Source organism: Lepus europaeus, chromosome 3, assembly GCF_033115175.1.
Source record: "Lepus europaeus isolate LE1 chromosome 3, mLepTim1.pri, whole genome shotgun sequence".
Taxonomy (NCBI): Eukaryota; Metazoa; Chordata; class Mammalia; order Lagomorpha; family Leporidae; genus Lepus; species Lepus europaeus.
In genome coordinates this window covers 38,929,444-38,943,128 of record NC_084829.1, presented here as the reverse complement: position 1 = coordinate 38,943,128, position 13,685 = coordinate 38,929,444, and the positions used below count along the sequence as shown (strand labels likewise).

Sequence of the window (13,685 nt, the reverse complement as noted above, 5' to 3'; positions counted from 1 at the left end):
TGAAACTCGATAAAGGGCGGGATGGGAGAGGGAGAGGGGAGGGCCACGGGAGGGAGGGAGGTTGGGGGAGGGGAGCCACAACAATACAAAAGTTGCACTTTGTAAATTCACATTTATGAAATTAAAAAATAAAAAAAAAATAAAAAAAGAAAGGTGGGGTGCTGGGAGTCAAGCATGTAATTTGACTCCAGAGTCTGTATAATAAGCCATTAAACTATGCTGCTGAAGTATAAAACACAATCTTTGCCTTTGATCCTTTAAATTCCCATGAAAAGTTAAATGTAACAGTGCTCAAGAGGGACGAGCTGTGGGACTTCAGAAGAGGGAGTGGCTAGGAGTGACTGAGGGTGATTTCATGGGAGTTTTGAAGCTGGAGTTTTATGTGAATGCCGTAAGGACTGGGTGAAGTTCAAATGCGAAGACTGGTGAGGTTAATAGAGGTTAAAGCTGTTGGGATGGTGAACAGAAGAGCTTGATTAGAGTAAGAAGGGTTATGTTGAGTAATAAGAAAGGAAGGTCAGTGTTGTGAATGTTAGTTGAGGCTGAGTCTTGGAAGTCTTTGAAACTAGACTGGAATCTCCTTTACATGCAATGAGGAGCAAATTTAAGATAGGACAGATGGTGTGCCAATGGTGGTTTTTTTTGTTTTTGTTTTTTTTTTTTTTAAAGATTCATTCATTTACTTATTTGAAAGTCAGAGAGAAAAGGAGAGAGAGACCTACAATCCACTGGTTCACTCTCTAAATGGCAGCAACGGCCAGGGTTGGGCTAAGGCTGGGACAGGCCAAAGCCAGGAGGTTCCTCCAGGTCTCCCATGTGGACACAGGGGTCCAAGCACTTGGGTCATCTCCCGCTGTTTTCCCAGGAGTAATAGCAGGGAGCTGGATTGGAAGTGGAGCAGCTGAGACTTGAACTGCTACCAATATCGGATGCTGGTGCTGCAAATGGCAGCTTAACCTGCTGAGCTGCAAGCTGGCCCCCAGTGGTGGTTTTGAAAGATTAATCCATGTTGCTGTACTTGATGATTTATAATATGGAACAAATGGATTCAGGGAGACCAGTGAAGAGGGTATTTAATCTGTACATATTGATACAAGTTTAAGCCAGAGTGGTAGCAGAAAAAATGGAAAAAAAAATAGATCTTGGTGATCTGAGGGATTTAAGTTTGGGGATTAATTTTAGGAGAAGGTTACCATATTTTCTTAAATCTAAGAAGCCAGAAATAATGAGTTGCCATTATTTTATGTACCACTAAAAAAGAAAACAGTACTTCCAGTTAAGTCATGACACATTTTGATATCTACATCCCAATTTCAGAAGTGTTAAAATTTATAAAATATGTGGTTTAGAGTTAATGAAATATGGTAATTTTTTGAAAGAAGATGCTTGAGCTTCTTTTAGATTTATTGAGTTTGAGAGGTTTTGGGGACATTTAAATTTTAAGTTCTGTCTCATGCTAGTTATTTTCCTAAGTGATTTTTTTCTTGACCATGGCTTCAGACATTCTCTTGAAATAATGATTGATCTTAAATAGTTGTCCTTGGTCTACACTTTTCTCCTAACTCATTAGATCTAGATATCTTTTCACTGGACATAGACAAAAAGGCATAGGTTTTGTGCCAAGTTTGACTTCAGATCCTGAATTAGTTACTTGTTAGTTGTATGATCTAGTATTAAATATTTAGTTTTGTTTCTTAATATGTGGTATTATGAGCAATTAATTGAAATAATGTGTGCAAATAATGTGTTGTATGCTCAATATAGGAAACCATTGGTATAATATCATTATTGATGTGTTCTTCTTCATATCTGTACAATGTGGGAATTACCATATTGATCGTGTTCTAAAACACTTTTGTGTACTTACCTTTGATCCTTGAACGCGGAGATGGTTTTGATAGGCCTTGTTGATCATTGTATCCTCGTCTTTAACACATTGAGTAGTATAGAGCAGGCACTTTGTGAATGGGAAGTGGAAACATTTTGCTGGTATTAAGAAAGCAGTCAAAACCCTGGCTACAGCATAGAGGCAGAAGTAAAGACCAAAGCCCGAGACTGGAGAAGAACCATAGGCAGGAGTCTTAAGGTAGAAAAAGACTGAAGAGGGGGAAGACAATTGGGATAGAGGAACATAACGGAGGCCAATCAGGAGAGAGAACTTTTTTATAGTTGCTCGGGTCACTGATGTCTCCCAGTGCTCAGAGGTCAAGGAGGATGAGAACTGAGAGAAAATTTTTAGGTCTAAATTGTGGTGAGTTGTTGAATGGTCTGGACAGAAGCCTGACTGACCACACGGGGAGTTAGGTCATGAATATTTGGGAAGAATGTATACACTATGTGTTGACTATGTGGTTGGTGAATTCAGGTGAAACGGTGGTAGAGACATAGTATGATATTTAAAGAAAACAGGTTGGGAGAGATGCAGGAAATAATTGGAGGTACTGAGAATGATACCAATCAAGAGTCAGCCTTGGATAAAATGTGGGAGGATGGATGGTAGAGAAGCAATATAATGATTAATTACTTTTAGACAAATCCTCATTGTTTAATCCTCTCTTATATAAGCTCCTATTTTACCTTGGGTGTGATTTGAAGTGCTGATAGAGGAATTGAATTCATTAAAGGCTAGGCTTGGGACCTGGCAACAGGAGTAGGGAGCTATTTTGGACATTTCACATAGTTCTCATAACTTGTCAGTATATGTGTAAGATTTGGATTTTAATAAGCCCACAAAATTACTGGTGAAAAAGGAATCAACTAGTTGAGGAACTTGGTTTTGGAATGATAAACTTACTGTGATTGTTGCTCATCAACATTAAATCCTGTATTTTGGGGTAACTTAGGGGGAGCTCAAGAAGATTTTAAATGTTTGGAAGTCTTTTATCTAACCTATAAACTTGAATAGTAATTGAATAGCAAACTGTTTTTCCTATCCTTCAGAATATATGAATAGGGGCCGGCACTGTGGTGTACCAGGTAAAGCTGCCACATGCAGTGCCAGCATATGGATGTTGGTTCTAGTCCCAGCTGCTCCACTTCTTATCCAGCTCCCTGATAATGTGCCTGGGAAAGCAGTGAAAGATGGACCAAGTGCTTGGGCCCCAGCACCCGCATGGGAGACCCAAAAGAAACTCCTGGCTCCTGACTTTGGACCAGCCCAGCTTTAGTGTTGTGGCCAATTTAGGAGTGAACCAGAGATGGAAGATCTCTGTTTCTTCTTTTTTTTCTCTGTAACTCAGTCTTTCAGATAAATGCATAAATCTTTTTTTAAAAAGTATATAAATTGTAACATCAATAATACAACACTTTCCTATCAAATCCTTAAAAATAGATTATTTTCTAAGTAAATGTTATCCAAACATTCATTTCATTGTTTTATAAGATTTTTTTTCATTGTTAAATCAAAAAGGATCTAAAATTCCTAAATCAGGGCCATTGTAGTGGTGTAGCTTGTTAAGCTGCTGCCTGTGACGCTGGGATCCCATGTGGTTCAAGTTCTAGCGGCTCCACTTTGAATCCGGCTCCCTGCTAATGTGCCTGGGAAAGCAGTGGAAGATGGCCCAAGTACTTGGACCCCTGCCGCTCACGTGGGAAACCCAGATGGAAATCTTGGCTCCTGGCTTCAGCCTGGTCCAACCTCTGCTGTTGTAGCCATTTGGGGATTGAACCAGTGGATGGAAGATCTCTCATTGTCTCTCTCACTGTAGCTCTGCCTTTCAAATCAATAAATCTTCAAAAAAATTAAAATATATAGAATTTAAGGGGCTGGCACCATGGCGCACTAGGTTAATCCTCCGCTTGCGGCGCCGGCATCCCATGTGGTGCTGGTTCTAGTCCTGGTTGCTCCTCTTCCAGTCCAGCTCTCTGCTGTGGCCTGGGATAGCAGTGGAGGATGGCCCAAGTGCTTGGGCCCCTGCACCCACATAGGAGACCAGGAAGAAGCACCTGGCTCCTGGCTTCGGATTGGTGCAGCTCCAGCCATTGCGGCCATTTGGAGAGTGAACCAACAGAAGGAAGACCTGTCTCTCTCATGGTCTGTAACTCTGTCAAATAAATAAATAAAATCATTCATATATATATGAATATATGAATTCATATATATGAATTCATATATTATATTATGAATATATTCATATATATGAATATTCTATACATAGAATTTAAAAACTGTTCCTGGGTTGATGATTTGGAAAGATATGCATGCTTATTTTGAAATTGTTGACAGGATTTGTTTATTTTTTTGCTCTTCCATGGATATTTGTTTTGTGTCTTTGGGAACTTTTCATGAAGTGCAGAAAGGTTCTATCTTGGGACTAGGGCATAGATAATAATGCTTTTTCTTTGAGTTCATTATCATTGGTTACTGGAAGGTTTAATTCTTAGAGCTACATATCCTAAAGCTTTTCCCAAATTACAAATTTTTTTTTTCCTCCTTAAAAAGAGGATTAAGATTTTTTCTTTTTTAAATATTTATTTTATTTATTTGAAAGACAGAGTTACAGAGAGAGGTAGAGACAGAGAGAGAGGTCTTCCATCCATTGGTTCACTCCCTAGATGGCCGCAATGGCTGCAGCTGTGCTGATCCAAAGCAAGGAGCCAGGAGATTCTTCCGGATCTCCCATGTGGGTGCAGGGGCCCAAGGACTTGGGCCATCTTCTACTGCTTTCCCAGGCCATAGCAGAGAGCTGGATCAGAAGAGGAGCAGCAAGGACTAGAACTGGCACCCGTATGGGATGCCGGTGCTTCAGGCCAGGGCTTTAATCCATTGTGCCACTGTGCCAACCCCTAGAAGATTTTTTTAAAAGATTTATTTATTTATTTATTTATTTATTTGAAAGGCAGAGTTCAGAGAGGCAGAGGTGAGAGAGAGAGAGAGAGAGAGAGAGAGAGATAGATGTGGGGAACCACAGGCTGGCCACCTGTGAGAACCTCCTCATCTACATGGTTTGCAGCAATCGGTCGACCACAAGGCCTACGAAAACAACCAGGTGAAACAGTTGAAACAGAATGAACTCTGCATAAACAACTAGGAGGAACCAGGTGTTTATGCAGGATGCTTATGCATAAGATGTTTATGCAGGATGGACTCTGCATAAACAACTAGGAAGAACCAGGTGAAACAGATGAATTTTCGACCTGAGGCTATAACGGACCCTTTCATCTGATTGGACGATATCCGCATAAAGGGACATTGGGATCTGGGTGGGCCACCGCGGCCGCTACTGCGCAGCCCCTCCTCTTTTCTCCTCTCTCCACTTTCCTTTTGCCCCCACAAGTAAAAGTTCCTTGAGAACCGATGAACAGTGACCGTGTCGTGACTGTGTTGGACCTTTGCTGGCGAGGTTCCGACACTATTCTCTATCCCAAAGTCTAAAACCTGAAATACATAATAAAAACATGACTTGGCCTTAATAGAAAAAGCACCAACTTTCAAGATAGAAACTTCCCACAGCTAAGATAAAGCTACACGTTAATGGAATGATATAGGTAGCTCAAATGTCCTAAAGAAAAATTTCATTAAAAAGTTAACTTCCGGCCGGCGCCGTGGCTCAACAGGCTAATCCTCCGCCTTGCGGCGCCGGCACACCGGGTTCTAGTCCCGGTCGGGGCACCGATCCTGTCCCGGATGCCCCTCTTCCAGGCCAGCTCTCTGCTGTGGCCAGGGAGTGCAGTGGAGGATGGCCCAGGTGCTTGGGCCCTGCACCCCATGGGAGACCAGGAGAAGCACCTGGCTCCTGCCATCGGAACAGCGTGGTGCGCCGGCCGCAGTGCGCTACCGCGGCGGCCATTGGAGGGTGAACCAACGGCAAGGGGAAGACCTTTCTCTCTGTCTCTCTCTCTCACTATCCACTCTGCCTGTCAAAAAAAAAAAAAAAAAGTTAACTTCCTTTTACCAGCTATACAGAAAAATGCTCATCGTATTATATATGCATCAAGTGAGTCCAAAAACCTTCCATAAAGACCAGCCATCTCTGATACATTAAAAACATCTACTGGGGACCAGTGCTGTGGTGCAGTGGGTTAAAGCCCCAGCCTGCAGCACTGGCATCCCATGTGAGTGCTGGTTCAAGTCCCAACTGTTCCACTTCTGATCCAGCTCCTTGTTAATGTTCCTGGGAAAGCAGTGAAAGATAGCCTAAGTCCTTGGGCCCCTGCACCCACGTGGGAGACCCAGAAGAAGCTCCTGGCTTCAGATGGGCTCAACTCTGGCCATTGCAGCCATTTGGGGAGTGAACAAGAGGATGGAAGATCTCTCTCCATAACTCTATCTTAAAAAAAAAAAAATCTTCTGGGGGGGTCGACGTGGCATAATGAGTAAAGCCGCCACTTGTAGTGCCAGCATCCCATATGGGCGCCCATGCAAGTGTCCTGGCTGCTCCACTTCTGATCCAGCTCTCTGCTATGGCCTGGGAAAGTAGTAGATGGCCCAAGTCCTTGGGCCCCTGCCACCTGAGTGAGAGATCTGGAAAAAACTCCTGGCTCTTGGCTTCAGATCGGCACAGCTCCAGCTGTTGCAGCCATCTGGAGAGTGAACCAGTGGATGGAAGAGCTATCTCTCTCTTGTTGGACCCTCGCCAGCAAAGGTCCAACACAGTCACGACACTGTCACTGTTCATCGGTTCTCAAGGAACTTTTACTTGTGGGGGCAAAAGGAAAGTGGAGAGAGGAGAAAAGAATAGGGGTGGCCGCGGAGGCCTGTCCAGATCCCAATGTCCCTTTATGTGGATATCGTCCAATCAGATGAAAGGGCGCGTATAGCCTCAGGTCGACAGTTCATCTGTTTCACCTGGTTCTTCCTAGTTGTTTATGCAGAGTCCATCCTGCCTCAACTTCATCTGTTTCACCTGGTTCCTCCTAGTGGTTTATGCAGAGTTCATTCTGTTTCAACTGTTTCACCTGGTTGTTTTCGTAGGCCTTGTGGTCGACCGATTGCTGCAAACCATGTAGATGAGGAGGTTCTCACAGGTGGCCAGCCTGCGGTTCCCCACAGAATAGGAATCTTTTATTTATGTTTATAGCAGGTAACATGTAACAGAATCTATCTTGAAGATTTCTTTATTGAGTCAAAGTCAATCTATTCACAGGACTACTGAGTTAAATTATTGGTTAAGAGAGAGAAAGAGAGTGTGTGTGTGTATGTATCCTGTATCTTTTCCTGTAGGCTCCAGTCTTCAAATGAAGGGGCCTTTGCCACTGGGCTGTTGCAACTGTTGGTTACTTGCTAGGTTTCTACTAGACTGAACTTTTTGAGGACTGTAATTAAGTCTTTTTGCCTGTGTTTTTCCAGCACCTAACAGTGTCCAACTCTAAACTTTCTAAAAATAAATAAATGAAACTGACCCTTGCTTCTAGACTAGAATTTTAATTTGTCTCACCTCTTGCAAAAGGACAGTAATAATAACAGTGAGCCTTTGATACTTTTAAAACTCTGACTTCTGTAACTTTTATGCCTTCCTAATTATTGTTTGTTGTGACGAGGAGAAATCTCATCTGAGTATGAGGGGTTTACGAATCACCTCTAATGAGTATTCCCCTGTGGAGGCAGTTAGTGTCTCAGCGGATGGAGAGCTGTGTGGGCAGTGCCTCTGGGCTGCCAGGGCTGAGTCTAGGACAGTGACCTATGTGTAGGAGGCAGTTTAGGGCTTTGCTGCTGCTGCTGCTTTTGTATTTCCTTTTAATAAATAGGACAAAGGTTCCTTTTAGCTCTGTGACCATTCTTGGCAACTTGCTTAATGTTACCATGTGGAATTGATGACTCCGCTGCAGTCAAAGTTCTGGTCTCCTGACTGAAGAGGCCAGTGCTCTTCCATAGATTGTCCTGCCTGTTGTTCATTTTTATTTAATTTTTTTTATTTGTTGAAAAGAGAACAAGAGATTGATGATTCATATTGAACAGTCTACTGGTTCACTCCTCCGATGCTGGCAATAGCTGGGGTTGGTCTAGACCAAAGTCAGGAGCCTGGAACTCCATCTGGGTCTTCCACACAGGTGGCAAAGATCCAGATACTTTAGCCATCAGCTGCTACCCCCCAGAGTCTTCATTCGCAGTAAGCTGGAACTGAGAGGGGAGGTAGGCCTTGAACCAGGCACTGTGGTATGGGATATGGGTTTCTCATGTGCTATCTTAATCATTAGGCCAAACACCTACCCCTTGAGTTCTTTTGTGTTCATTTTGTGGTTGGTGTATTTGAGTGCCAGTACTGTCAAATGTGGAAAGGAGGTTTGAAAATGAGAGGAAATAGAGAAAATTAAGGTTAAGAACAGGGGTGGTTGAGAAAGTAATAGATAATATTGCGGTTGTTGGTGGTCATAGGAAGGAGAATCCATACATTCCTCAGAGGAGCTGGAGTGGCGAGTAGAAGATGACTTAGGTGCTAAAATTGGGTGAGTGGATTGTTGTGTGCCAAGGACTAAGTCTAGCTCCAACTATTCTATCTAGGGGAATGGCTGTCTCAACCCACGTGGAATAAAGGGCTTAATAAAAGGTGGTTAAGAACTTAAAATGATTAAAGAGAAAAACCTGATAATTTCATTGACACAGATTTTGGCACTGTGTAGCTAGGGGTAGGTCCTGCTCCATTTCCCCCTAGTTTTTCTGTTTATTTTTTGATAGGAAGGCACACACACACACACACAGTGCTCCTATCTGCTGGTTCACTTTCTATGTGGTCACAGTGGTTGGGACTGGACAGTGGTTGGGACTGGACAGGGCCTGAGCTGGAAACTCAATCCAGATTTCCCATGTGGGTAGGAGGAACTCAATTACTTGAACCACCACTGCTGGTTCAAGCTCCCAGGATCTGCAGTAGCAGGAAGCTGGAGTCAGGAGCCAGAGCCAGGTATGGAACCCACGCACTCTAGTGATACGGATGTGAGCACTTTAATGCATCTTAACTGCTAGGCTGAATGTTTGCCTCAGTTCTTTTTTTCCTTAATGTTTGGCTTGATTCTATCTAACTATAGAACTTCAGAGCTTGTGGCTCAGTGGGTTAACGCCCTGGCTTGAGGCGCCAGCATCCCATATGGGCGCTGGTTTGAGACTAGGCTGCTACACTTCCCATCCAGCTCTCTGCTATGGCTTGGGAAGGCAGTGGAGGATGGCCCAAGTCCTTGGGCCCCTGTACCTTTATGGGAGACCTGGAAGAATCTCCTGGCTCCTGGCTTCGGATCAGCGCAGCTCCAACCGTTGTGGCCACCTGGGGAGTGAGACAGAGGATGGAGGACCTCTCTCTCGCTCTCTCTCTGCCTCTCAGTAACTCTATCTTTCAGATAAATAAAATTGATCTTTTTTTTAAAAAAGAATTTCAAAGCTTAATTGTTTACTTAATGTTTGTAAAATATGTTAAAAACTATAAATGTAAAGAAAATTATAATTCTTATCTATTATCTTCATTCCCACCATTTTATAAGAGCTCTGTTCTCTACTGATAGACAAATATAGGCACTAAGTATATTAATGATTTAAATTATTTAGTGATTTAAATTTCCCATCACTTTTCCTATTTTTGCAAAAAATACTTGAATTATATTTTTATCCAGTGAGATACTCACATTATAGTTACCATGAGAGAATTTCCACTTGTATAAATTCTCCATTTTGAAGTGAAAGATAGTCTCAGGGAATGAATTTGTATCAAGAATGGCTGGAGAAGTTCTCAAGCACTCTTGAAATAAACTTCAAAAGAAGACTTAGACTGGTGGAAGAAATTTCATTTCTATTTTAGACTTCAGTTATAGTCATTTGAAACTCTTGTGCCTGACATGTTATTCCTGGCTTGATAAATTTCAGTGCCGAAGAAGCTTATGTTTAGAGGAAATCAAAAGGTGGAATAAGTTTCTAAATCTGAAAACTTGATGTTTCCCTCTTCGGCTCACTCTTGACTCCTGGTGTCAGAACTAGGGGGGGATGAGCAGTTTGTCTCTCTGCCTAAAATTAAGGAAAAAAAAAAAAATCTCGATGACTGCAATGGGCAGCAGCAACAGGAAGTCTACCTGCAGATTTTAGACCTAACAAGAAGAGAAAGAATGTTTTTTACCAAGTGCTTATATATCATTGATATCTGAAAAGTACAGATCGGAAGCTTTTGTTTGTTTGCTTGCTAATAAAGTGCTTCATCTTATATTGGAGGTATCAGGAAGGCATGCCCCATCTCAGTCTAGTTCATTAAGTCACTCCAGATCCCTCCAATGTACCTGGTACAGAAAAAGTCCTCCAGAAGTGCTTGTCGGAATAAATGCTTTATACTGCTATAGTGCTATAGCAGCGTAATTTGTATAGTAGTGTAATTTGGAGTGTAATTTTTACAGTAACCCTGAGAAGTGATTTGAGCACACTATTTTTAGATGAGAAGAGGTATTCATAGGCCTCCCTTGGAGATAGTGAGTGTTGGAGCCTGACTCTCAAACCTATATTTTTGTACTTCATGTCCAATTTTCTTTTCATTTTATCAGACCCTTTCTTTCCTCTGGGTCTTAGCCAGCTGCAGATGGAAGGGGAGGTTAGGAGGAAGGGCAAGGTGGGTCATACCATCAGAAACCCATCATGAGGGGAGAGGCAAAGCCTTGCATAACAGGGCCCCTGTGGACAGGCTGCCTGGGTTCTAAGCTCTGTTCTTTGTTGGTTGTGTAACCTTGGGCAAGTAAATCCATCTGACTTTTCTGACCCTCCACTTTTCTTCTGTGAAATTAATGTCATTGTAGAACTGCATTTTAAGGGTTATTTTGAGGAGTAAATAAAAGGAATTAATAACTGTAAAGTCCTTGGGACAGTGTCTAGCACATAGTATGGATTTTATAAGGTCTGTTAAGAAGGAAGGGATGGATGATTATCACAAGCCAAGAGACCTTAGATGGTTACAGATCTTAAGCTTCTGGTGGTCGAGAAGTTGAGCATGACTGCGGTTTTGTTTTTGCTGAGTTGCTGCAATCTTTTCTAGTTAACTAACCTGCACCTCAACCTCTGTGTTTTACCTGCATTTATTATCCTCTTCTGGAGCCATTCTTTACCTCTGTTCATTTGAATTTTTTTCATAAAATCAATTTTTCAAGAAATCTGCAATGATGAATTATTTACTGTCCTTTCCCTAAGAGTCTGATTAGAGTTCCTGCTTTTCCCTCTTCAAATCACACATCCAAGATGTATGTGTGCTATCAGAATTCAGTGTTTATTTACATCTGTAAACTTACATAGTCCTGTTACTGTGTGCTTTTTTATGTATGTTTTGTAACAATGATGTTTATTTTTATATGTTTAGATCTCACTTTGTGTTGTGCAAACATGGTGCTTATTTACTCTTGGGGACAGAAATACACACCCCTCCCCCACCCTTCCACCCTTCAGGGATAGATATATTGCCCTACTGAGAAATTGAAGAGTGGATTGCTTCCCCAAAGTGATACACTTGATTAAAGGAAGAGATGATGTTTGATCTCACTCTTCTAGCTCTTTTTTAAATTTATTTTATTTATTTATTTGATAGGCAGAATTACAGACAGAGAGAGGGAGAGACAGAGAGAAAGATGTTCCTTCCACTGGTTCACTCACCAAATGGCTACAACGGCCAGAGCCAGGAGCTTCTTCAGGTCTCCCTTGTGGGTGCAAGGGCCCAAGCACTTGAGCCATCTTCTACTGCTTTCCCAGGCTATAGCAGAGAGCTGGATCAGAAGAGAAGCAGCTGGGACTAGAACCAGCGCTCATATGGGATGCTGGGGCCGCAGGTAGAGAATTAACCTGCTAGGCCACAGTGCCAGCCCTTCTTCTAGCTCTTTTTCTTCTTCTTCTTCTTCTTCTTCTTCTTCTTCTTCTTCTTCTTCTTTTTTTTTTTTTTTGACAGGCGGAGTTAGACAGTGAGAGAGACAGAAAGGTCTTCCTTCCGTTGGTTCACCCCCTAAATGGCTGCTACGGCCGACGCACTGCGCCAATCCGAAGCCAGGAGCCAGGCGCTTCCTCCTGGTCTCCCATGTGGGTGCAGGGCCCAAGCACTTGGGCCATCCTCCACTGCCCTCCCAGGCCAGAGCAGAGAGCTGGACTGGAAGAGGAGCAACCAGCCTAGCTCTTAACATCTTACGCAGTCTCTTGCTTCTCCATAGAGAGTGTCAGAATTTAGAATGTTCGCACCTGGGAGGACAACTTCCTGATCTGTGAGGGCTAATGTTCAGAGAGGACTTCAGACGCCTAGTTACAACTGCACTTAAATCTCTTCTTCTCCAACATGAGATTTATTAATAGTAACCATAATGTTCATTTTGATGACTGATATTTTCATTTTTGAAAGATTCTCAAGTGAATATTTTTCTTTTAAATGTAATCTTATTTTTCTAAAGCTAGATTAATTGATTCAGCACATGCATGTATGACTAATAGCTATACTGCATTGAAACCTTTTTTTTCTGTTGTCTTACCAGAAGTCTAGCGTGTCTGCTCTGCTTTTATATGCTGTCCTCAGTCCCAATGGCTGGTGCAGGTCATTTTACATGCGATTTTTGTCCATTGGGTATTAAACAACTAATAGAAAAGACTTAGCAGAGCTATTTGTCCTAATACATTTTTTTTTCTAGGATTATTAACTTTTTCTTAGAAACATTAGTTCCAGGCATTTGGTGACTGTGATAGTGATGTTAAATTTAAACTCCAGATAATATCTTCATCCTCATAGTCATTCCAGGGCTTCTATCCTTATGGAGTTGCTTATGCCATTTTAAAATGCTGATATTAGAATCAACTAGAATGCTAGATTTTTATCCTTTTCCCTAAAACTATATTAATAATAACCATTTACTTTGCCTTTCCTGTTTTTAATTGTAGTACCAGAAGAAAACATTGCAACTATGAAGTATGGAGCCCAGGTTGTAAAAGGGGAGTTGAAATCTGCCTTATTAGATGGTGATACTCAAAATTACGATTTGGACCATGGATTTTCTAGGCACCCAATTGATGATGACTGCCGTTCCGGCATTGAGATTAAGCTAGGTCAGCCGTCCATTATCAATCACATACGGATACTCCTGTGGGACCGGGACAGCCGGTGAGTCCCCAGCATGACTTAGAACCTGACCTTCTGTTTGATTGAGATGACCTGACTCTGGTCGTCCACTTTGGGTTTACAGATTTTGATGGATTATTTCTTTGTGATGACTGCTGTTTCTCTCGAAGGCTAGTTCTTAAGGAAGGGTTAAAGGACATACCCTTTTTAAAAGTAACTTATTATAATTTTCTGCTTATAAATGAAGTTAATATGTGTTTATTGTGGAAAATATAAAAAAGGACATAGAAGAAGATAAAAATTGCTGATAATGTCACCTATTGTTAATGTTTATATGTATCTAATGGTTTTTTGTTATGTATAGACACATACAGGCACAACACACACATACCTACACATAAACAAAATAGAAACAAACCTACACATAGTTTTACAAAATAAACAGACAATGTTCAGAAAGCCTAATGTTTTAATGAATACATTGTGAACATTCTTCCCTTTAAAATATCTCTCTAAAATGTTACTTTTCATGATTGTTTGGTGTTCTGCCTTCTGAATAAACATTATTTACTTGATTTCTTTCTTTTGTGTATTTATAATAATTTTTTCAATGCATTTTTGTCCTATGGAAAAAGAAAAGAATACTCTTCTACTGTTGTGGATAAATATCCTCAAAATAAAAGAAATATGAAAAGATTCACT

The 13,685-nt window shown here is 41.5% G+C and overlaps 1 protein-coding gene across 2 annotated transcripts in view; it reads left to right on the top strand.

Moving 5' to 3' along the window:
* Positions 1 to 13,685, top strand: part of BTBD9 (BTB domain containing 9) — a 453,793-nt gene that overhangs the window by 53,587 nt on the left and 386,521 nt on the right. For both annotated transcript variants that reach the window (XM_062186048.1, XM_062186049.1), the window contains exon 5: positions 12,806 to 13,025. In XM_062186048.1, the coding sequence (XP_062042032.1) occupies positions 12,806 to 13,025 (220 nt within the window). The remainder of the gene's footprint in view (positions 1 to 12,805; positions 13,026 to 13,685) is intronic.